Source organism: Canis lupus, chromosome 28 (assembly GCF_003254725.2).
Source record: "Canis lupus dingo isolate Sandy chromosome 28, ASM325472v2, whole genome shotgun sequence".
NCBI lineage: Eukaryota > Metazoa > Chordata > Mammalia > Carnivora > Canidae > Canis > Canis lupus.
In genome coordinates, this window is record NC_064270.1 from 40,409,665 (window position 1) to 40,432,800 (window position 23,136).

General features: G+C 62.1%; 1 protein-coding gene across 2 annotated transcripts in view; it reads right to left on the minus strand.

Annotated features, from left to right (window-relative positions):
* Positions 1-23,136, minus strand: part of STK32C (serine/threonine kinase 32C) — a 64,580-nt gene that overhangs the window by 25,855 nt on the left and 15,589 nt on the right. For both annotated transcript variants that reach the window (XM_025467697.3, XM_025467698.3), the window contains exon 2: positions 353-408. In XM_025467697.3, the coding sequence (XP_025323482.1) occupies positions 353-408 (56 nt within the window). The remainder of the gene's footprint in view (positions 1-352; positions 409-23,136) is intronic.

Genomic DNA, 23,136 nt, shown 5'->3' on the forward strand with positions numbered 1-23,136 from the left:
TGGGCTCCGAGTGTCACAGCAACCCCGCACACTGAATGTCCGCTGCCACCCCCTCCTCGCCGTGAGACACTTCCCTCTGAGGACTTGAGCGGGCGCCAGTGTCTCCAGTGGGTGGGCGTCAGGGTCGTGGTCCCGCAAAGCCCAGCAGCTGTGCCATCTGCACCCGAGGCTTCCAGCTGAGTTAGGGACCCCCAGAGACCTGGACTGAAGACCCTAGCGCTCCCGAGCAGGCTGACGGCCCACTGTGACCCCCCCCATCACCAGCCCCCCAGGCACAGGTGGGGCTGGCCTCCCCGGAGCTGGGGGCCGCGGGGACGCTCCTGCCACAGCCGCCCTCCTGGCTCCACCTTACCTTGCCAAAGCTGCCCTTTCCAATGGCTCGAAGGATCTGGAAGTGGTCAAAGTTCACTGCGGAAGAAACAGAGGGACGTCAGGTGAGGTGGCAGCAAGGCCCTGGACCCTCCACAAGCCCCCAGCTGGAGTAGCCGCCCAGGGGCCACCACCACCACTGCAGGGAGCCCCCCCGCAGCCCTCCAGCCACGCTCTGTGCCCTGGAAGTGGGCCCGGGGCCCGGCTGGAGGCTCAACTCAGGCTCGTGTGTAAGCAGGGAGGGCCTGCGCCCAGGCAGAGAGCTGGGGCCTGGGGGCCACACGTCCCTGTCCCTGGGCTCATTGTGGGGCCACCCCACCCCCTGTTCATGGAGCATGAACAGGGCAAGTGGCGCCCAGAGCAGCCCTCTTCAGCCCCAGGAACCCAGCCACCGCTACCCTGAGCTGCCCTGCAAACAGGGATCCTGGGCAACGGGCCCCCCAGCCTCCTGCTGAATCTCCTGGGGGTTCACAGCATGAGCTAAAGGGGAGCCTGCCACCACCCGGGGTGAGTAATAGGGACTTTCCAAAGGGTGTCCCCAGGCCTGTGTGAAAGCACCCCGGTCCTGATTTCTCTTGACCTTCTCCAGACATAAGCCCCTCCCAGAGACCCGGGTCCTTGGAAATCGCAGCTTTGCTAACTGTCACAGGCTCAAGAGAGATGCTCCCCGCCCTGCACACACGGTGCCCCCCAGGGCAGGGGGTCATCTGCGAGTGACAGCAGCTTGGAAGCGTTCCTCAGGGCTCTGAACCTGATGTATAACGTCCACTGCACTGGTTCCCTGCCCTCGGGCGTCTCGGCCCCAGGCAGCCCAGCCCAGCCTGGCTTTCCACCCGTGCCCCCCCAGGGCGCAGCTCCCCCAGCAGACTCTCCGGCCCCAGCTGGCCCCACCTGTGCCCCACATCAGAGTCCCCCAGGCCTGCGCCCCCCCAGGTCTGCACCCCTCCACATCTGCGACCCCTCAGGTCCGTATGCCCCCACAGGTCCATCCCCCTGGGTCTGTGCCCCTCCAGGTCTGTGTGCCCCCACGTCAGAGTCCCCCAGGCCTGCGCCCCCCAGGTCTGTGCCCCTAGGTCAGAGCCCCCCAGTTTGTGCTCCTCCACGTCTGCAACCCCCTAGGTGTGTATGTCCTCCAGGTCTGTGCCCCCAGGTCTGCACCCCTCCAGGTCTGTGCCTCCCCAGGTCGGTGCCCTTAGGTCAGAGCCCCCCAGTTCTGTGCCCCTCCACATCTGTGACCCCTCAGGTCTCTATGCCCCCCAGGTCTGCACCCCCGAGTCTGTGCGCCCCCAGGTCAGAGCCCATCCCCCCCATGACAGGGCTGCTACATGGCCCACAGCTGTCCTTTCTCTTTCTCTTCAGGTTCAACTAGACCCTGGCTCTAGTTTCTGGGACACGTGCCCGGGCACTTGTCAGAGGCGAGGGTCCCCAGATGGCTGTTCCCACCCACCGGGAGCGGAACTTGGCCGCAGCGTCCCACCTGAGCACAGCGTGTGCGGCCCAGCGTGTGGAGCCCCTCGGAGGGGAAGGGGGGGCAGGCGCCCTCCCCGCTCCCCACAGACGCCCAGCAGGGGCGCCCCGGAGAGCGCAGGGGCCCAGCAAAGGCAAGCACCGATTTTAGAGAAAGGCACAGACCCCGGACTGCAGGTCTTTGCGGGGCAGGGAGGGATGGCAACGGAGGGTGTACCGGACAACAGGTCAGAAGCACAGGACACGTGCACCATGTCCCTCACCCCACGTTCACACCCTGGAAAGCCAGGTTGTCACGGACGGAGGGTCCGAGGGAAAGGGACACTCGGAGGTCTGCCGGGCACGGAGGTGGGGAGCTGCGGCCTCGTCCACGTTGGCTGGCTCTGTGGCCTTTCCTGGGCCTGCTTCCCTGGGAGGGGAGGGAGGGCATGTACCCACTGCACGTGCACCCCACTGTGGTTCTGAGACCCCGGGGCTGGGGGGGCACGACCGCAGACTGGGTTCTGAGCCAGCCACAGGGAGGCTTCACCGGGGCGGGGGGGGGAGGGGAGGTCCACGAGCACAGTGCCCAGGGCACGGCCACGGGGCCCAGGTGGGCGCGGGCGTCCTGACGTCCCTCTCGACTCCCGGACTTCGCGTAGCCGCCTGTACTTTCCTCCCAAATCCCCAGCTGCTGCACAGAATTCGGCCCCACTTCTGGGTAAAGTTCCACCCCTGCCCCCCAACACCCACCCCTCAGCCAACAGCAACGAGGTGGGGCCAGCAGGCGGGACGGGCAGGGGGTCAGGCTGGTCCTCACCCAGGGCGTGGGCCCCGGGGCCTGCTGACACGGGTGGGGCCCAGCTCCGTGGGGGAGGATGCTGGTTGACCTACGCCAGGCCTTGGCGGCCCTGCACGGGGTTTCTGGCCCAGGGACACCATCACCCGCTTCCCCGGGGAGACACCACCATGTCACCAGGAGAAGAAAGGTAACGAACGTGGCCCCAGGGTCCTGCGGTCTGTGTGGCTCCGGGTCAGGAAGCTGAGCGCCGCCCAAGGGAGGGAGCCGTGCCCAGGAGGCACCGCTCTGGGCTGGGCCACCCCGACCCTGTCCCCAGGGCCCTCCTGCTGCGCGGGTGACACGGGCACAGGCGCTCCCTGGGACGGATGAATATTTAAAACACAAAGGATTAAGAATGTTTATTCTTCAAGGAAGGCTTTTATTCCACGGAGCCGGCAATCACGGCACAGCCGGCTACGAAAATAGGTCACCTTGACGCCGAGGGGCCAGGGAGGTGCAGGAGCTGGCCGGGTCCTTCCCAGGGCTGCGGGTGCCCGGGCCCCACCTGCGGGGGTCCTGGAGGGATTTTCCCCACTCGCCCAGGCGGGAACCCCAGCACTGGACAGAGCTCGCCGGGGGCTCTCGCACGTTCTCCGAGGTTCTCCCGGCTTCACCGGGAGCCGGACCATCGCCGGGAGAAGCCAGGAGCTCTCCTCCGGGAGTGCCGGCGACACGCAGGCAGGCACACTGCCCTCATCTCCCCGCAGCCCGACCCCACCCGACCCTCTGGCCACCGTGACACGGGCCGGCGTCACTCCCAGATCCCGACGCTGGCCTCGCGCGGGACAAGGCGGCGAGAAGCCAACAGGTGGCGCTTGTGCAGACGCCCCAGAATCCAGAGCCCAGGTCAGGTAATATTTGAACTTTTCCCCTAAAAATAAAACAACGGTCTGCTGATTTGAACTCGCACTCGCCCTCCGTGGGCAGAGGAGCACACCCGACAGCAAGGCCGTAGGGGACCCGTGAGTCCCCGTGAGATTCGGGCTGAAAACGCAGCCCTTCCACCAGCCGGTGCCCCCGGCCGGGAGAGCAAGAGAGGAGGTGAGCCCTGGGAGCGTAAAAATAGAGCCTGAGTCACCACGGTTGTTACTGGTGACACGGAGCCCGCGCCACGGGGTGGGGGAGGGGTGCCTGAGTCACTGGGGGGAGGGATGCCCACGCCACGGTGGGGGAGGGGGAGGCCAGCCTGCTCCTGACGCCCCAGCCCAGGTCCCCACACCCTCAGGGCCCGGGACATGGGCCCCGCGTGGAGGGTGACGGGCCCACGGCCATGGGATGAGCCCCCTCCCCAGCCCGCCTTCCAGCACCCAGGGGAGGCCCGGCCCCCCGAGCTCCGGGTGAGCCCCACACCAGAAGTGGGGATTACTTGGAAAGCTGTGGCCCTAAGTCACACGTCACAGTTGCCGAAATCCACTCAGAAGTGGATGGCATTTTGTCAAACCTACGATCCAGAAAACTCCCGAAGAGAACCATGGGGTCCAGCTTAGGCGGGTGCCCTGCAGTTTGCGCGGCCTCTGGGGGAGCCCCGGCCCGGCCCCCACTGCTCTCCTCAGGGCGCGCAGACCGGCCCACATCAGCGGTCACCAGGTGGGCACCTAAAGGCGGCACCGGGGCCCCGTCCGCCCAGGCCGCCAGCTCTGCGGGGCCGACAGGGGCACACGCCTCAAGCTGGACGCTGCCTGGCCCTCCCGGTCCTGACGCCTGCAAGCTCTGAGCTGCCCCCTGGTAGGGGACGGAAGCTCCCCTTTCACAGGCGAGGAAACCGCTGAGCATCCCGGCTACACAGGGCCACTAGCCTGCCCTGCCGGCCTGGGGACGCGAGGACCAGGGTGGGGCCCACATCCTCACGGCCCAGGGCTGTACTCGTCGCCACACAAACAGCATTAAGTCTGATTCAGGGAAGAAAGCACAGGGCTGGTGCCGGGAAAGACGGGGTCACAGGCAGGGCGGGGGTTCCCGCATCAGAGGCACCCCCGGAAATGGCCTTCTGACGGAGGCACGTCCTCCGCGGCCTGTGCTGCAGGCATGGCCACTGGCCCCAGCAGGGCTCCCGGCCCAGCGCTGCTGACCACCTGGGGAGGGGCGGGCAGCCTCTATTCGCAGCCTGGCCCCGTCATCCCCCCATCATCCCCCCACCATCCCCCCCACCATCGCCCCTCTGTCAGCCCCCTCCATCCCCCGCCATCCACCCCGCCATCGCCCCCCACCATCACCCCCCTTCATCCCCCCTGCCCTCGCCCCCGGCTCCACCCCCCCCACTCCCACCCCCCCACACGTGAACACAGGCTCCCGTACCACGGGCAAGGTCGAACCCCAGCGCACAGGAGCCCAAGCCTTTCCAGAGCCAGGAGGTCACACGGGGTGTGTGTGAGGCTCAGGTGGGCGCAGGGCCCCCCGCTGGCCAGTCCCCGGGGCTGCTGTGGGATCCACTTCCCAAGCCCTCAGCCGGGACCACGGGTCACTGAAGGGCCAGGCCCGCTGCTGGGGCGCCACAGGAGCCCGTGGGACACGCAGGGGCACAGCTCAGGCCGGGACCCGGAGCACGGCATCACGTGGGGGGCGGGAGGCAGGCTCAGCCGCGCATGACCCCAGATACCACTGCGGCCTTGGGGCACCACACACACACCCTGAAACTACGGTCAGGGTCCCCCCGCCCTCCGGGAGCCGGCAGGCCAGCCTGGCGCCCACGTGGCCACACTGACAGCCCCCGAGGATGGGAGCACCGGTCCTGGGGAGCCTCCTGGGGGGCGACCTCCTGCCCTTGGCCTCTGCCCACACCGGGGCCCACACCTGCCGCAGGCCCCCCAGGCCAGAGCCAGGCCGCGGCTGACCCGGAGCCCACGCAGGCCACTTCCCGAATATCCAGGCACCTGAATGAAGGAAACAGGGCTGCCGGAGGGGTCCGGGGTCTTCTGAGAGGACACTGCACACAAGGTCCCTGTCGGCCCCCCAGGCCCACCCCATCCACCTCGAGAACAGCCTGTCACTCCACCCACAATGTCCTGCTTACAAAGTCCTATTGTTTAAACTGAGAGAGAGAGGGCCGTGGGGGTCCCGGTGCTTGGCTGGTGTCAGCGGGTCAGCCCCACACAAGCCCACCCCACACCCCACACCCCGACCCAGAGGCCGGTGGCAGACCCCGCAGGCGGAGGGCCGGCCTGTGCACAGGGTGTGGGGCAGGCGCAGGCCCCAGACGGGACCCCCTGGGCTGGCCCCACCCCACCCCACAAGCCAAGGGGCCCCCAGAGCCCCCTGAAGCGAGTCCATGAGGCAGTGCAGACCGTCTCCTTGTAGAGCTCAACGGCGAGGCGCACGGGCCACAGCCCGCAGGCACGTGGACGGAGAAGCGTGTCTAAAAGTGCAGGGAACGTGGCCACGGAGTCCAGTCGCGGCCGCCTCGAGGGCAGCACAGGACGGGGTCACCCGGGGCAGGGCCCACGGTGTGGGCGAGGCTTGCACGGGGAAAACCAGGAGATGAGCCTCAGGAGGTCGCCCTCACCAGAGGCGATGGTGCGGCCCCGGGCGGTGGGGGGGCGTCAGGATGCCGCCGGGCGTGGGCGGCGGGAGCGGCTGGGGGCACCCAGAGGTGCCCACGGGGAGGCGCGCCATGCACAGGGCGACCCTCGATGCAGCCAAGAGGTGGAGACACGCGGAGCCCCACAGCCCACACGCGGGGTCGCAGGACGCTGTGCCGCACGACACATGCCACTGTGCCACAGAGCAAGCTGCGCTCCGACACCCGCGGCATCAAGGCCAGACCTGGAGACCCTGGTGCTCCTCCCGACACAAACAGCCCACACCGCGGGTGGCGAGGCCCAGGGACGCCCAGGACACGGACAGTGGTAGCCAGGGGCCTCCAGGGGGACCGTGCATCCTTGGGAAGACGTCCTGGGACTGGACGGAGGCTGCAGTGGTGCTGCCGACGGCTCACCTTAAGGTGGAGAATTTTCTGTTAGGTGAATTTTGCTTCAATAAGTAGCAATAATAAATATTTTCGAAAGTGAGCCACTAGCATGTGGGCTGGGGCCAGATGGGAGGGGGCCGCCGTCGCCTGGCCCCACGCAGACGCCCCCGTGGTGGGGGTCGGCGGTCAGGGCAGGCCTGTGCAAGGGAAGGGCACCCAGGGGAGCCCGACTCATGGGTGGGGGGGCCCGACGAGGGAGGGAGGAGGGAGGACGCGGGGGCACAGCTAGCCGGGGGACCAGTCAGATGTGAACGGGCACAGCCAGTTTCCTATTTCAAGGTGACCCCCACCCCGTGGGAGGCAGGGGGAGGGACGGTCGTTAATCCTATCTCCGCTCACGGGAGACGAAGAAACCGTGTGCACAGCTAAGGCAGCTCCGTCTTGACCCCTTTGCTTCCAAACCACATTAAACTACAGTAAATTCATGCAAACCCAAGCCCCACCATCAAATCTGTATTTTATTTATATTCAGCCCAGTTTCGATAAAAGGATTCCAGGCAGCGCTGCATTTCCTTGGCCGGCAGGGCAGCAGAGCCGCGGGGTGTCTAGGGGGACATGAGAGCCTCTGCAAGGAGCCGGGGAGGCCAGGTGGCCTCCGCCCCCATCTGCGGGGACCCCGGCTCCCTGGGCATCCGCCCTGGTCATCGACCGCAGCCAGCCCGGGGCTTCTGGAGCTCGGGAGGAGTGTCCACCACGGTGGCGGGGGCAGAGGGGGGTGGACAGCAGCCAGGAGGGGCAGCCGGGGACCGGAAGCCAGTGGAGAGGGCGGGGTCCAGGCCAGGCCGCACCCGAGCCTGCTCCCATCACGCCCCCAGAGCCTCTGTTCCTCTGGCTGACGGAGTCTCTTCCTACTAAAGTCCCCCCTCGAGTTTGGGTTCCCAGGCAAGGCTGCCTCTCGGACCAGAGCCCCCCACCCCCGTCCGTGCCTTCCCACGTCTGCCCCCACGAGGTGTCACGGTGGACACCGGTGCCAGGGGCCTCGTTCTTCTGCACCCACTGCCGACGGGTCCGTCCGGTCCCACAGAATCCCTGCAGGGCTGTTCGTTCCCTTGGGAAAACTGACACTTTGAGGACACCTGCATCCACTGAACTGCTGTGTCCTCACCCACGTCAGACATTCTCCACCTGGATGTTGCGCACCTGCTAACCGTACAAGGTGTTTTAACAGCTTTATCGAGGCATAAGCAGCACACGGTGAAGGCGAACAACGGGAAAGCGTAGGACCGGATGGGTTCTGACGTCTGCGCCCACGCCCGTCCCCACAGTCAGGAGCCGCTCGCCACAGCGCCCCGTCAGGGGACGTCTGGGACACAGACAGACGACAGACACCCGGGGCGGGTGAACGACTACAGGCCAATAAGGAAAAGAGAGAGAAAACAGAGAGCGGTCAAGTTCGTGAAGAGGCACCTCGGAAGAGATGCCCAAGTGCCGAGACGTGGAACTGAGATGCGGAAGCGACCTCAAGGTCTCGGTGACCAGGGAAACGAACTCAGAGGAGCAGGAATTGGTCCATGTGCACTAGAATGAACGACACCAGAAAGCTGGCTGGGAGGCGAACAGCTGGAGTTCGCGTACACGACACTGCACGGCGGGCCAGTCCACACCGACAAGTACAAACACGCGCCCCACAAAGACGTGCACAGGAAATGTGGCGCGGCCACTAACTGGAAGTACCCCAAACGCTCGGACGCGCAGAACGGGTGACGGTGAGATCTGTCCACACAAAGAGCTCCAGGCAGAGAGGATGCGTGCGTTCCCCCCGCGGCCTGGACCAATCTCGCAGACTCGACACGTCGAGAGAGAGGGGCCGGTCGCAGAGCAGCAGATGCTCTACGATGTCACTTACGTAAAGCTAAATTTTAATAGACATTCCTTGTTTTAAGAAACATGCATTTTTCAACTACTGGCAGCAGAACTGTGCACGTGTCCACCGCTCACCCTAAAGTTCACGTCTCTTGTTCCCTGGCTGGGTGGGTCCCCCTGCCCCACAGGGACAGACAGATGGAAACCCCTGCCACGGTCCTGGATTTATCTACTGCTCTCTGCGCCCTCCATGGCTCCCGAGGCTGTTTCATTGGGGGCATTCCCACTTGAGGACAAGGCCTACCGAGGATGATGTGGCCACAGTGTCGGAGGAGGGAGGTTTCCAGCTCTAAGTACTTAGGAGTCGAGACGACAGGCGAGAACAAAGTGTCTCTAAAGTAGGAAGAAGAAAGTAATAAAGACACATAATAGAGGATTGTCGTCAAAACGGAACGTCATTTTTGTGATTGTAACGTTGACAAACCTTTGGAAGACCAATTGTTTTTAAAAGACTCGTTTATCTATTATTGAAAGCGAGCGAGCAAGCGAGAGCGCACAGTGGGGAGGGGCAGAGGGAGGCCGACTCCAGCAGGCTCCCCGCCAAGCACGGAGCCGCCCCCCCCCCGCGAGATCCCGTAACCCGAGACCATGACCTGAGCTGATCAAGAGTCAGATGCACAACAAACTGAGGTACCCAGGAGCCCCAAGACCAACTTTTCTTAAAAGAGAAAACACAAACGTTAAGAATTTCAGAAACACAATCTCAGTATTTCATCATAGGAATCATTTTTCCTACCGGCATCTAAATAATAATTTAGAAAAATCATGAACAGCCGCCTTTATGTCAACAAATTACAGTATGTGGATGAAATGGAGAGATTCCTTGAAATGCACAATCCACCAAACTTGACACAAACAGAAATACACCACCCGAACAGTCTCAGGTCCGTTTTTCTGTAATAATGCATTCATAATAATAATTTTTAAAACCACCGTATAAAAAAGATCTCCAGCCCGGACGGCTACACTGGTGAATTCTATCAAAATTTTAAAGGAGAAAACAGTACCAATCTCACGCACACTCATTTAGGAAACAGATACCGAGCACCTTCTAACTTGTTTCGTGAGGTCAGCGTCTGCCTGAGAGCAGAGCCTGATCAGGCCGTTACAAAGGACAGGACAGACCGGTATTTCCCGTGAGCATGGATGCAAAATTCCTAAACAAAGTATTAGCAGGTTAGCAGCATCGTAAGCAGCTAATCGCCACGGCTGATGAGGGAGGTCCCTGCCAGGAAGGCAAGGTTGGCTTAACCGTGAAGACTTCACTAACCGTGAAGACAACAAAGGACAACCCTGCAGTGAGAACTCCCTGCAAACAGGAACAGAACCTCTCCCCTGTCCTAGGGGCCCCGACAGAGCCTGCGGGGCATTACCTTTGTAGGAACACGTACAGGAGCAAGGCCCATCCACCTTACACTGCAGAACACAGGGAGGAAGAAGGACCCAGGTGAGTGGGAGGTACACCTGGTCCCCAGGTGGGGACAGTGAACAGGAAGCTGCTACATCTTCCCAAAGGTATCCGTAGAATCAATGCAATTACAGCCAAAGCCCTATGTTGTTTTTCTTTTTTTTTTTTTTGCTAGAAATGGGTGGGCACACACTCAAATGTATATGGGAATGTAAATGACCTGGAATGGTAAAAAAATATAACCCTAAAAAAAGAGTGAAGTTGGAGAACTTGCAGTACCTGATTTTAACTTAATATAAGGGTTCAGTGATCAGGGCCGCGTGGTGCTGTGCAGCGTGGGGACAGGCACAGGGCCATGTGACACACAGGCCGTCCACAAATGGGCCCACGTCTCTTGCTGGGTTTCACAAGGGCACAGACACAAGTGTACGCGGCGATGGGGGCCTTCAGCCAACGCTAACCGTGGCTGCACCCCATGCCATACCAACAACTAATCCTAGCTGGATTGCAAACATACTCCTAAAAAAAATTCCTGGAAGAAAAAAACATATTTTTGCAACCTGAAGACAGGCAAAGATTTTCTCAGAAGCGATGCCAGAAATGTTAAACATAAAGAAATTTAAAAGTTGTGCTTCATCCAAATAAAAAATGTCTGCTCTTCAAAAGACACCCTGAAGAAGCTGAAGAGTGAACCACGTCCAGATACACACGGGCCAGATCCGACCGAGGACCTGTAAGCGGGTTACATAGAGGACTCCCGCGGATCAATCATTAGAGTCATTGGAACGACTACTAATCTGAAAAACGAGAAGTCTTGGACAGGCAGGTAGAAGGAGGACGTCGGAGAGGCCAGCCAGCACAGGGGAAGACGGTCAGCGTCAGCAGTCGCCGGGGGGGGGGGGACGCACGTCCGACCCAACGAGGTCCACTCCACAGCCCGGGCGCTAGACCGACAGCGCCAAGTGTTGGCACGCGTGCAGGCGGCGCAGCGGGCCCACGGCAGGTGTGGATGGAACACGGCCAGGTCGCTTCGGCCGCCCCTCACAGACGCAAATGTGCACCTCCCGCGCCGCCTGACGCCGCCTTCCCAGACGCCTCCCGGGAGAAACCGAACAAGTGTCCACACGGCACCGTCCCCTGCAGCCGTATCGCGACGAGGAGAGGGATGGAGACACTGTGTTATGTCCGTACAACCGAGCGCTCCTCCGAGGCTTTCGTGTAAGAAGAACCAACTACTGATACGTAACGTGGATGGTTCTCAAAGCCCCGCGTTCAACGAGGAAGCCAGATGTCAAAGAGCGCGCACTGCGTGGAGGCATCACGCAAGTCCAAGCACCGGCAAAGCTAGTCCAGGGGGACAGAACCGGCTCGGCCTCCGGGCCGGAGGGCACGGCCCCGAGCAGACCGGGACGCAGCTTTCCCGGTGACGGCAGCGGGCCCCGACCTCTGGGGTCTTGGTTACACGGCGCACACGTCTGTCAAACCTTCCGGTCTCTGGATTTACATAAACACGGGAGGAAGCGCCGATGGCTGGTTTGCAGAGGGGGTTTAGGTATCCAGGCCGCTCTCCTGCAGGAGGGAACCGCTTGCCGCGTGGAGTGCAGGGAACGGGGTCAGAGACGTTAAGTGACCGGGCCACGGTCGCAGCAGCAGACAGGGCAGTGGGTCAGAGTCCAGTCTCCAGGAGCCACATGCACCTGTGCCCGGGGGCAGACGGGTTGGGCCAAACCCAGGGCACCGAGCAGAGGGTGGGGAGGGGGTCAGAAAGGCTTCCTGGAGGACTCGGAATTTGGAGTGGGCTCAGCTGGTGGGGAGGGGCTCCAAGGAGGGTGGCGACAGGAGGCCACGGCATGGGAGCAGGGCGGGTGGGGGTGGCCCCAGAGGGTGAACCAGGAAGACCAGCTGCCCGCCCTGGGGCCTGGGGCGGAGGTGGGAGCCCAGGAGGGCGCTGGGGGCGAGGCCCTCTCCAAGGGGGCTGGGTGGGGGCCGCTGTGCGGGACGCCCTCCCCGACCCCCCTGGCGTGCAGCAGGCACAGCTAGACAGCTGGCTGCAGGGCCCCGGTGGGGCGGTTAGTCCTGAGACTGCGCGGTCAGCGATGGCCGGGGCAACCCCCCCAGCCCAGGGAGCAGCGGACGGCACAGAACCACTCCCCCGGGGGCTGTGCCCGCAGAATGTGCCCGGCCCGGCTTGGACAGAGCTCCCCCGGCGCACCAGAAGCGGGGTGCTGGGTGCAGGCTGCTGGTCTCCTTTTGAGGTTCTTTGAAAGCTGGCCAAATGGGAGAAGTCTGCACAGCACAGAATTCATTTTTATTCTGGAGCCCAATGATGCACCTCAGATCACACCTGTGTGTACACGTGCCTCTGGGTATGGCTCCCTGAACGTGTGTGTGCCTGTGTCTGGGTGTGCATGCATGCAGGCATGCGTGTGCCTGTGGCTATGGCTCTCTGCACATGTTTATGTGTATGCTTGTGTCTGGGTGTGCATGCACGTAGGCATGCGTGTGTCTGTGGCTACGGCTCTCTGCATGTGTGTGTGCATGTGTGCTCGTGTCTGGGTGTGCATGCACGCAGGCATGAGTGTGCCTGTGGCTATGGCTCTCTGCATGTGTATATGTGTGTGCTCGTGTCTGGGTGTGCGTGCATGCAGGCATGCGTGTGTCTGTGGATACAGCTCTCTGCACGTGTGTGTGCATGTGTGCTTGTGTCTGGGTGTGCATGCACGTAGGCATGCGTGTGTCTGTGGCTATGGCTCTCTGCATGTGTGTGTGCATGTGTGCTCGTGTCTGGGTGTGCATGCACGTAGGCATGCGTGTGTCTGTGGATCCAGCTCTCTGCACATGTGTGTGCATGTGTGCTGGTGTCTGGGTGTGCGTGCACGTAGGCATGCGTGTGCCTGTGGCTATGGCTCTCTGCACATGTGTGTGCATGTGTGCTCATGTCTGCGTATGCGTGCATGCAGGCTTGCATGTGTCTGTGGATACAGCTCTCTGCACGTGTGTGTGCATGTGTGCTCGTGTCTGGGTATGCGTGCATGCAGGCATGTCTTGCCTGTGGATACGGCTCCCTGCATGCATGCGCCTGTGTACGTGTGGGTGTGCATGTGCGTGCATGGAGGCCCCACACAAGCTCTGAGTGTGGCTCTACCGAGCAGCTGGCCCCAGGTCTGACACATGCACCCGAGCCTGCAGCTGCACTGGGATCCTGGTGACGCCTGTTCTCCGCGGTGGGAAAGAGACGCAGGATGAAGATGCGGCGGAGCCAGACCCCGCGGAGCCAGACCTACCAGAGCCGGGAGCTCGGGAAGCCCTGGAGCCACCGCGGGGAGGGGGGGCCTGGGGAACTTGGAGGGAGCTTGAGGTCTCGCAGCCGTTTATCACCCCCGCCGCCCGCTAATGAGCTGTGGGCCTCGCGCTGGCCGAGGACGGATTTATCCCCAAGGCTCACGAGTCGCAGGCCCGTGCGTCTGCTTACACAGTCGGAGCTGCCCAGGCTGCCCCCCGGCCCACCCCTGGGGGTGCCGAGCCATCCCCAGGCAGAGGTGGGGCTGCCCTGGGTCCGGCTCCCGTGGCCCAGCATTCCCGTCAGCATCCTACGACTTGCTTAAGCCTCCCCAAGAATCAGTGGCCAGCCGGCCTTCTGACGCTTTCAAACAATCCGGTGGGATTTCGACAGCGATTTCCGTGGGCACCACACGGCCTCACCCAGAGGGCAGCCTCCAGCCAAGACAGGAGCAGCTTGTCCCAAAGGGGCTGTGAGGTTCTGCTCCACGGCCCTGGCGGATCCAGGGGTGACTCTGGTGTCACCAGCAAGTTATCCCACAGCGCCCAGCCCGGTCCCCTGCACCCAAGAGGCTTGCGGAGTGAATGGTGGAAGGAACCCGTGAGCGGGTGAGTGGGAGGCACGTCTCTGCCGGGGGTCCCAGGGCCGGCTTTCCCAGCACAGCCTGCCTGGCCGCAGCTACAGTCCGTCCCCCGGGCCAGGGGCTGAGATGGGACCCGCGCGCTTCCCAGGGCCCGAGGTCTGGGAGCGGCCGACAGCCAGGCCTGGCCTGGGGTTCGGGAGGGCGGCCCAGCCCCAGTGACGCCGAGCCCACGCTGCGTTCACATCAACAGAAGCAACGCAGCATTGTTAAGGCAAAGATGCTATTTTAAATTCCGTCTCGCAGTAAGTGCGTGGTTTTATGTCAGGCCTTTTCTTTGCAAAGAAATTTGCACATGGTTTTGATGGAAAGTCGAGATTTAAAGATTAATAAACCACATGGCTGTTTGTTTTACAGGAAATGAGTGTTGACAAAGCCTTTTACCAGGCTCCAGAGGCCCTCCTGCCAGGCTGACATTTACCCAAGGCTTGGGCACCCGAGGGAGCCTGGCCATGGAACTGTCTCCTGCCCCGTGTCTAGGTGGAAGCTCAGCCAGTCGTCGGGCCACCTCGGCCCCCAGGCACTGGCCTGTCCGCCCAAGGACCCTGAGCATCACGGGCCCAGAGCAGGAAGGGCCTTGCATCTCCCGGCGTGATGCCCCCTCGGCAGCTCAGAGCCACCCGCTGGCCAGCACCAGCCTTCCCCACCCAGGGGCACTGGCGGGGGCTGAGGCACTCCCTCCTCCACGCTCTGCAGGACATTCCCACTGTGGGGAGAGGACCCCGAGGAACCAGCGAGCCCCGAACACAATAGGGCTTCCCTGAGGCCCTAAAGGGGGCCGGGCCCAGGGAGCGGTCCCAGCACCTGCCACGCTGCCACTGGCTCTGCCCTACAGCCGCCAGGGCAGGTCCCACCCCCCGCACGCCCACAGGCCTCAGCCGCAGGCGCTCGTGCAAGCCCTTGGGGCAGGGGGTGACCTGCAGGACAGGCTGGTGCCTGCGGGCAGTAGGGAGGCAGGTGAGCAACAGGGAAGGCGCCCGTGCTTGGGAGAGCCTGGCGGGTGCCGTGAGCTCAGGCCCCAGCGCAGCCCGGGCCGCCTCCGAGTCCAGCGTCCGTCCTGGACTCTCCACCTGCTTCCTTCACACGCTTCCTCCAGCAACGAGATTTCCCGGCGCCGACGGACAGACCACAGCGTGGCCAGCCCCACGCAGCCCTGAGCTAACCATCCACGTCCGTGATTTTAAAGATGTATTTACTGATTTGGGGGGAGGGGCAGAGGGAGAGAGAATCTCAAGCAGACTCTCCGCTAAGCGTGGAGCGGGATGTGGGGCTCGATCCCACGACCCTGAGATCACGACCTCAGCTGAAATCAAGGCTCGGACACTCCGCCGACTGAGCCAGGCACCCCTGCACCCGTGATTTTAAATTGACCAGCCAGGGGTTCAGGGCCGCCGGACCCCACACCTGCCCCTTGGAGCTCGCCCGCCTGGCCTCCTCTGTCACAGGCCACCCTCCTGACCCCTCATACAACCCCTCTCCGTTGGCACGGAGCCCCCCAGCCCAGCACCTCTCTGAGGAAGCAGAGATGCTCCCAGTGGGGAAGGGGAGTTTACAGGGAAGTCCCATCTGTCTGTGAAATCCGGGTCCCAGCCTCTCGGGGCCTCCTACCGTGGGGGGAGCAGTGGCGACAGAGCTGGCGGTGGGGGAGGCGGGGAGCCTGGAGCCGCCAGGAAAAGCCCCGGCACGGGCTGCGCTTGGCCTCCCCACCCGGCCCCCAGGCTGGGCACACGTGTCTGGGCCACAGGACACCAGACGGCAGATGTGCAGCAGCAGGACAGCAGGACAGCAGGGAAGGCGTTCATGGGAGGATGCAGGATGGTGAACTGCAAGCAGGTCCTACGGCCAAGCAGCTGGCCCCACAGACAGCCGCCCACGGGTCCCGGGGCAGGTGCGGGGTCGGGACGGCCACCCTGAGCTGCCCCGGGCGTCCAGGAGGGCCAGGTGCAGGGTCAGGACGGCCACCTGAGCTGCCCCGGGCGTCCAGGAGGGCCAGGTGCAGGGTCAGGACGGCCACCTGAGCTGTCCCGGGCGTCCAGGAGGGCCAGGCACGGGGTCGGGGCCTGGGCGCGGCCTCAGGCCCACCAGCCGCACTCCCAGCAGCCGACACGCTGCCCCCCAAACCCCGCGCCTCCCGCCCCCCCGCCCCCCCCACGGTTCAAGAGGTTGGAGTGTCATCCGGGAAAGGCTGGGTCTAATTTGGTCTAAACTGAATAGAACTAAGGCGAGGCATTATTTCTAGACAGACCATAAGACTTCTTTCTCCCTCGTGTTTCCAAAAATAAGAGTCAGGAGAACCGAGCGGCGCCAGGAGCCTGCGTTCCCGTGGGGGCCGCAGCTACGGCTTCCGGGACGGAGTGCTGGCCGGACGGGAAGCGAGGGGAGGCGGGCGAGGGTGGCCGGCCTCCGGGGTGCCCCAAGAGCCTGCGGGGCAAGGGCCCGGGCGGCACACGTCAGCCCCGTGGTCCCCGGGGCCGGAGGCGGCGGGTGGGCTGTGCCATGACCACATGCAGGCCCCGGGGCAGCGGGACGTCGGCAACGTGAGCCGGCTTCTCCTCGAGGGGGCGCTGGGAGAGCCAGTCTCGGGGCCGTGCCCACCGCCGCCTCCCCCGACGGCACATGGGGCGTCCCGGGGCCCGAGCACCCGAACACCTGCCGGCCTGTGACCCCTGGGACCACCCACAGGCACCGTTCCCGACCTGGAGGGGGCTGCACGGGACAAGGTTCAGACGGAACAGGTTTCTCCTCCGTGCCCCTTGCACACATGTGTGCGCACACGCTGCTTTCCAACTGGCTTCTCACCCGGGGCCTCAACACAACACTCCCTCGGCCCCGTCCGTCCTGGCCTGTCACCTGGGGCCAGCCCGCGCTCTGACCCGCGGGGGCTCTTCCTTCACCGCTGGAGTCACGCAGCCACAGACATTCACGCTGCGGGAGAGACGGGGTGGGGATCCCCAAGGGGCCGACCGCTCAGGAAGATTCCCTGGGACCTCATCTCCCACCACCCTCACCGCAGACCCTACCCTCTGACACGAGTTTTAACTGTCTTTGCGGGGGGCGGGGGTCCTGCAAGGGGCGTAGTTTGCGGCAGAACCAGAGCCAGGTCACCCACCCGGGTGCGTGGACAGAGACCCCGAGAGTCCAGAGCTGCGTGCAGGACACACGTGGGTGAAATCAGCATGTGAAGAGGGAAGACGCGAAGCTCGATCCTCCTCAGACCTCACAACAAAATAAGATCCAAACACAGCCAAGGTGGACGTCTGTGTGTTCACACATACGTGCACACACACACACATGCATATATGCACACGGCACACAGGTACATGCACGCACACCCATATCCACATGCATCACAGGTACATGCACACATGCGGTGCACACACATGCACACGGGGCACAGATGTTCATATCCACATGCACACACACGTATATGCACACATGCACACACCCATATACACACACAGGCACACATATATTCACACATGCACGTGAATGCACACATATACACACAAGTGCACACATACATGTGTGCACACCCATATGCACACATGCACATGCATGCACACACGGGTGCACACATGCACCCACGCTCATCCACATGTACACGCACACACATATGGGCACACATGCACGTTCATGCACACATGCACATATACATGCACACACACCCACATCCACATGCACACACAGGTATATACACACATGCAGTGCACACGCACGACACACACACATGGGCACACATGTTCATATCCACATGCACACATATGCACACATATATACATATACACACACTGCATGCACGCACACCCATATGCACACATGTGCACGTGTATATGTACACATATATGCACACATGCAGACACAGGGACACACAGCACGCACACCCATATCCACATGCACACATGCACATGTACATGCACACACATACATGCATGCACACACACGTGCACAGGCTGAACCCATAAGAACTCTACGATAGTTATAGTGAATTTATTTATAATTCAGCGAGAGACAAACCCCAGAAACCATAAAGTAAAGACTCTACCAAAAGCATCAGTTTAATTATATGTAAAATATTGAAACTCCTATACAGAGAAAAAAATAAACACTTTTCAGGTCAAAATACTACAAACTGGGAAAGGGTATTTGCAATAAATATGACAAATTGGGGCTAATTTCCTCCTGTTGCAAATGAACCTGTAGAAATTAGTGAGAAACCCACCCGGACAGGAAAAGAGGCCCGACGGGCGGGTCAGGCAGGAGACCGTGCCCGCCTCATCCTCGGCAGAAAAGTGTCAGCGAGGAGGAAGATGGTGCCTTGACCTGCCAAATGGCAAGTTTCGGTTCCCCCCAGGGCTGGAGGCGGCGCGGTGTGGCGGCGGGGTTGGGGGGTAAGGCCTGGCCCCCCCTGGGGCTGCCAGCCTCGGGGACCCGCCATCGGGCACACTCGCTCCTCCAGGCAATACCGCCCCCGCCATCGGGTTCCACGGCCGCTCAGCTCACAGAGGCCCATCGAGCACCGTGTTCACAACTCACAATTCCAAAACCCAAGGGTCCCCGACACCCCGGGTGTGCAGAGCCGCGGAGTGGAGCATTGTGTGGAGTGAAAGCCCAGGCAGGCTTCTGTGCCTGTACGAAGACGTCCCGAAGAGACCGTGTAAAGTTTCCATGAAACCACGAGCACCTGCACGTGGCCGCTTCTGCCGGTAAACGCGCGACTCCGCCCAGAGGCACACGCGTGTGCAGGACCTCCCGTCCCTGCATCTCTGTGCGGCTGAAACGTTTACACCCTGCTCAAGAAGGACAGTTTTGTGCCAATAGGGATTATCTGGGTGTGAGATTACGGGTTTCTTTTCTTCTTTATGCTTCTGTATTTATCAAAAAAAAAAAAAAAAAACACACACCCCGTCACATGTGACATAAAACTAGGTCCTGCACAGCTCTCCCTAACTTACTCTGCCGGCCCCTCCCACGGGTGCAAGAAACCCATTTCGCTGGCTTTGGAGGGTGCAGAACCGGGCCCGAGGTGGGCCACTAGCTCCATGGGAACCAGGACCCAGAGCCAGGTCAGGAGCCTCTGCTGGTGGGGAGGCCGTTCCCCGTGGGCTCCTCCCACGCGAGTCTCGGCGACCCCACCGCGTGGCCCATGGCTGAGACAGGAGCCACCCGGAGGGGCAGACGCTCCTCCGCGTGTCTGTGCCTCGTCCCGCAGAGGGGGCTCCGGGCACCTGCATCCCCGCCACCCGCAGCCACATGCGCTTGCAAAGAGCTCAGGCCGCCCCGGAAATCCAGCCAGAGCTCCGGGGGCGCCGACGCCGTGCACCCGCGGGCTTTGCGGAACCACCCACCGCCGCGCTCGAGAGAGCAGCAGACTCAGGCCGCCCCCTCCCTGGGCCACACGTGCCTGGCACAGCGGAGAACCAGCTGGGACCAGAGAGGCTCCACGCACCGGCCCCACTGCCCGCAGCACGGCGTCCTCTCGGGGAGGCTCCCGGGCTCCCCCCGGTGCTGGGTGCCGGCCGCCGTCGGTGCCCCTGGCCGTGAGCCCATGCTGCCCTCACGGCTGGGCCTCGGCTTCGTCGGGAAGCCCCCCCCCCTTGAGGAAAGAAACAGCAAAGTCAGGGGCGGCCAGGAAGACGCAGCAAAGGGCCTTGCAACCTCTCAGCCGCCCTAGGAGACGGGGCATCACTGAAACGCCCCGGCCACCAGCAGCCACTCCTCCGCGGAGCTCACCAGCGGACGTGATCCTGCTGCATCCTGTGTGGGGGTCACCAGAGGGAGGGGAGGGCACGGCGCCCGGGAGACGCCAGGACTGGTGCAGCGACCACTCGGCTGGCCCAGGAGAGGAGGACGGGCCTTCCCGGGCCCCGGGAGGCTGAGGCCTGAGGAGGTGGCTCCCCCGCATGGACAGGGGGCCCAACCGTGACTGGGATGGGGCGGGCCGGGAGGACCGGGGCTGCACCTGTCGCCCCGCCGGAGCCTGCTGCTGGGTGTGTAAGCCGTCCCCGGCGGCCCCGGAAAGGCCTTCCCTCCCCGCGCTCAGCACCAGGGGCCCGCTGGCCGAGCGACCCCAAGGGGCAGTGCCCGCCGGGGGGCCGCAGCACAGCAGGCTGTGGTGGGCGTTTCGAGGAAGCCGCAAGTGTCCTGAGCACACGGGGGCGAAGATCCCACCCTGCGAGTGAAGCCGTGGCTCAGGCGGCCTTTCCTGGCCGGGCGACCCAGACCCCCCATCTCCTGGGCTGGGGCTGTGGCCTGAGGCCGGACGCAGGCAAGGGCACAGTTTGCTACTGGAGCCATCGGAGCGGCGTCCAGGGGGTGGGGACGGCCTCCCGGCAGCTGCAGAGGCCGGGAGCCCCGAGGGGAGAGGGGTGCCCACGGAGGCTGCCATGGAGATGACCCAGCGCCAGAGCGACTGGCATGAGCCGCTGGCGCCCGCAGGCTGCTCTGTGGCGGCGACTGCATGGAAACCGCCAGCTGTCACCTCCCACCCTTCCGCCCCCACGGGCCCAGATGGCTCCCACTTCTCCCCACGCACTCCCGGGCAGTCCCGGCAGGCCCTGCCCAGCCCCCACCGCACCGGGAGGCCAGGGGGCCCGAGGGAAACACGGGGCACAGCCATCCCCCGAACGCCCGAGAGAACGGGGGCGGGACGAAGAGCACGGCACGGTCGGAGCCTGACGGGCGCAGAAGGGGCCGCTCTTCATCGTGGATTCTCCACGTTCTGGGACGTGCTGCTGAGGCCTCCGCCGCCAACTGAGGGAGGCATCCCCCGGACACAGGCATGTGGCCTTCCGGAGAGGACCAGGACCAACGAGGCCTGGGACCACCCAGACCGCACACGGGGGCCCCCAGGCTGCAGGGGGAGCCGGGAGCGCAGGCTTGCGGGCCGGGGGTGGGGACTCGTGGCAGAGGGCACAGGAAGAGGCAGGTGCAGCGCCGTCCCACGCAGGCACCACGCTGACCGTCCAGACACATGGTCCTAGCGCTGCCGCCCTGTGCCCACGTCCTGAAGACCAGGGACACGTTCAGGTCACGGGTCTCAGGTGCTGGCGTCCGCGGCCACCAAGACTCCCCTCCCCTTAGGTCCTGACGTGTGGAAATTGATAAACAATCGACAAACCAGTAACACATGGGGATAAAGGAAAAACAGGACAAACAGCACAATTGTAGGCTTAAACGCAAACATACAGGCAGCCCGGGGGGCTCAGCGGGTTAGCGCCGCCTTCAGCCCAAGGCCTGACCCTGGGGACCCGGGATCGAGTCCCGCGTCGGGCTCCCTGCATGGAGCCTGCTTCTCCCTCTGCCTGTCTCTCTCTCTCTCTCTCTCTCTCTCTGTTTTTCATGAATAAATAAAATATTGTTTTAAAAAGTAGACTTGAAGCCAAGGGGGGGTAAGGAGAGGCATCTTGTAGCGGCCACGGGTTCCAGACACCGAACACACGCGTCAGCGCCAGCGATGCACGCACCCAGCAGCAGACCAGGAGCTGTGAGGCAAACCCAGACACAACGGAAGGAAGGGTCGGAGGTTTAATCATTCCTGGTCACAGAGAAAACGTCAACATCAGGAACGGAAGGGAGGCATCACTACGGATGTTAGAAGGAAAATGAAGATTTTATGCCAATGAAGCCGCCAGCTTAGCCGAAACGGGCAACTTCCAGTCCTTGAAAGATACAAATCACCAAAACTAACATGGGAAGAAATGGAAAATCCAAATACGTCGTCTCCAGTAAAGAAACTGAATGTGTAATTAAAATCTTCCCACGGTGGGACGCCTGGGTTGAGCATCTGCCTTCAGCCCAGGGCGTGACGCTGGAGTCCCGGGATCGAGTCCCGCGTCGGGCTCCCTGCACAGAGCCTGCTTCTCCCTCTGCCTGTGTCTCTGCCTCTCTCTCTGTGTGTGTCTCTCATGAATAAATACATAAAATCTTTTAAAATAAAGTAAAATCTTCCCACGAAGAAAACACTAGGCTCAAACGGCTTCACGGGTGGACTCCAGCCAATACTTCAGAGAACGGAGGAGGAGGGAGCCCCTCCGACCCATATCGTGAGACCAGCATAAACCTAATACCAAAGCCAGACGAGAGCTTTACGAGAAAGTAAGATCTAGACCAATATCCCCAGGGATCCCGGGCGTCAGAATTATTAATGAAATATTAGCAAACTGAATTCGGTAACATATAAAAACCCAACTCAGTGACCCAAAGCCGGGATTCTATTCAAAAGACAGCGTAATTTACCACATTGGCCAAGGAAGGGACGGAAATCACGCGATCACCTGCACGGGTACGAGAAAAGCACTTGACAAAAACTCAACATCACTGATGGTTTGAAAGCAAAACCCCCAGCACCCGGGAAGAGGAAGTTCGTCAACCAGATAAGGGCATCTGGGAAGAAGCCCAGCTGACACCGCACCTGAGGGGGAGCTACGAACGCCTTCCCCTAAGATCAGGACAAAGGCCAGGTGCCGGCTCACCCACTTCTGCTCAACTCTGTGCCGAGATCCTAGACTGTGCGCTAAGGCAGAAAGTTCTAGAAAGGAAGAAATAAAAGTATCTTTGTTCACAGACGACGCGATCGTATAGAATCTGAGGAAATCGACAAATGAGATACTAGAATCGGTGAGTGCAGCAAGGTTTTGGGATACAGTCGATGCGCAACAATTCATTTTTCTTATTTTTTTAAAAATGTTATTTATTTATTCATGAGAGACACAGAGAGAGGGGCAGAGACCCAGGCAGAGGGAGAAGCAGGCTCCATGCCGGGAGCCCGATGCGGGACTCAATCCCGGGACCCCAAGGTCACGCCCTGAGCAGAAGGCAGGTGCTCAACCACTGAGCCCCTCAAGGTGTCCCAACAATTCATCTTTCTAAATTTCACTATTATTATTTTTTTTTTTTTTTTAGAAAAAACACAGGGCTTTATTATTCCCATTACGAAGGGCAGGTCCTCGCAGGATGAGGGAGAGAATTCTGACCGGGAGGAGGCTGTACTCGCCAGGGATGAGCGAGGCCTGCAGGACCACGATGACCAAGCGCCCACGCAGGAACATCTTGGAGATGGCGTCCTTGTGACTGGCTCGGTCTTCCTCCTGCCCTTGCTGCCCTCGGGAACCTCCGTCCACGTCTCCTTCGCGTCCCCCAGCACCACGTAGCAGCGCCTGTCGGAGGCCTCCACGCGACCCGGAGGCTTCTTACTGCGGGGGCCGTGGACGAGCACTAGGCTGTTGTTCTCGACTGACTGCGTGAGCACAGAGACGACCCGTGTCACACTCCCTCCTCCCCCTTCTCTGGCTCCCCGGGGGGTCACCGCACTCTTGGGCTCACGGAA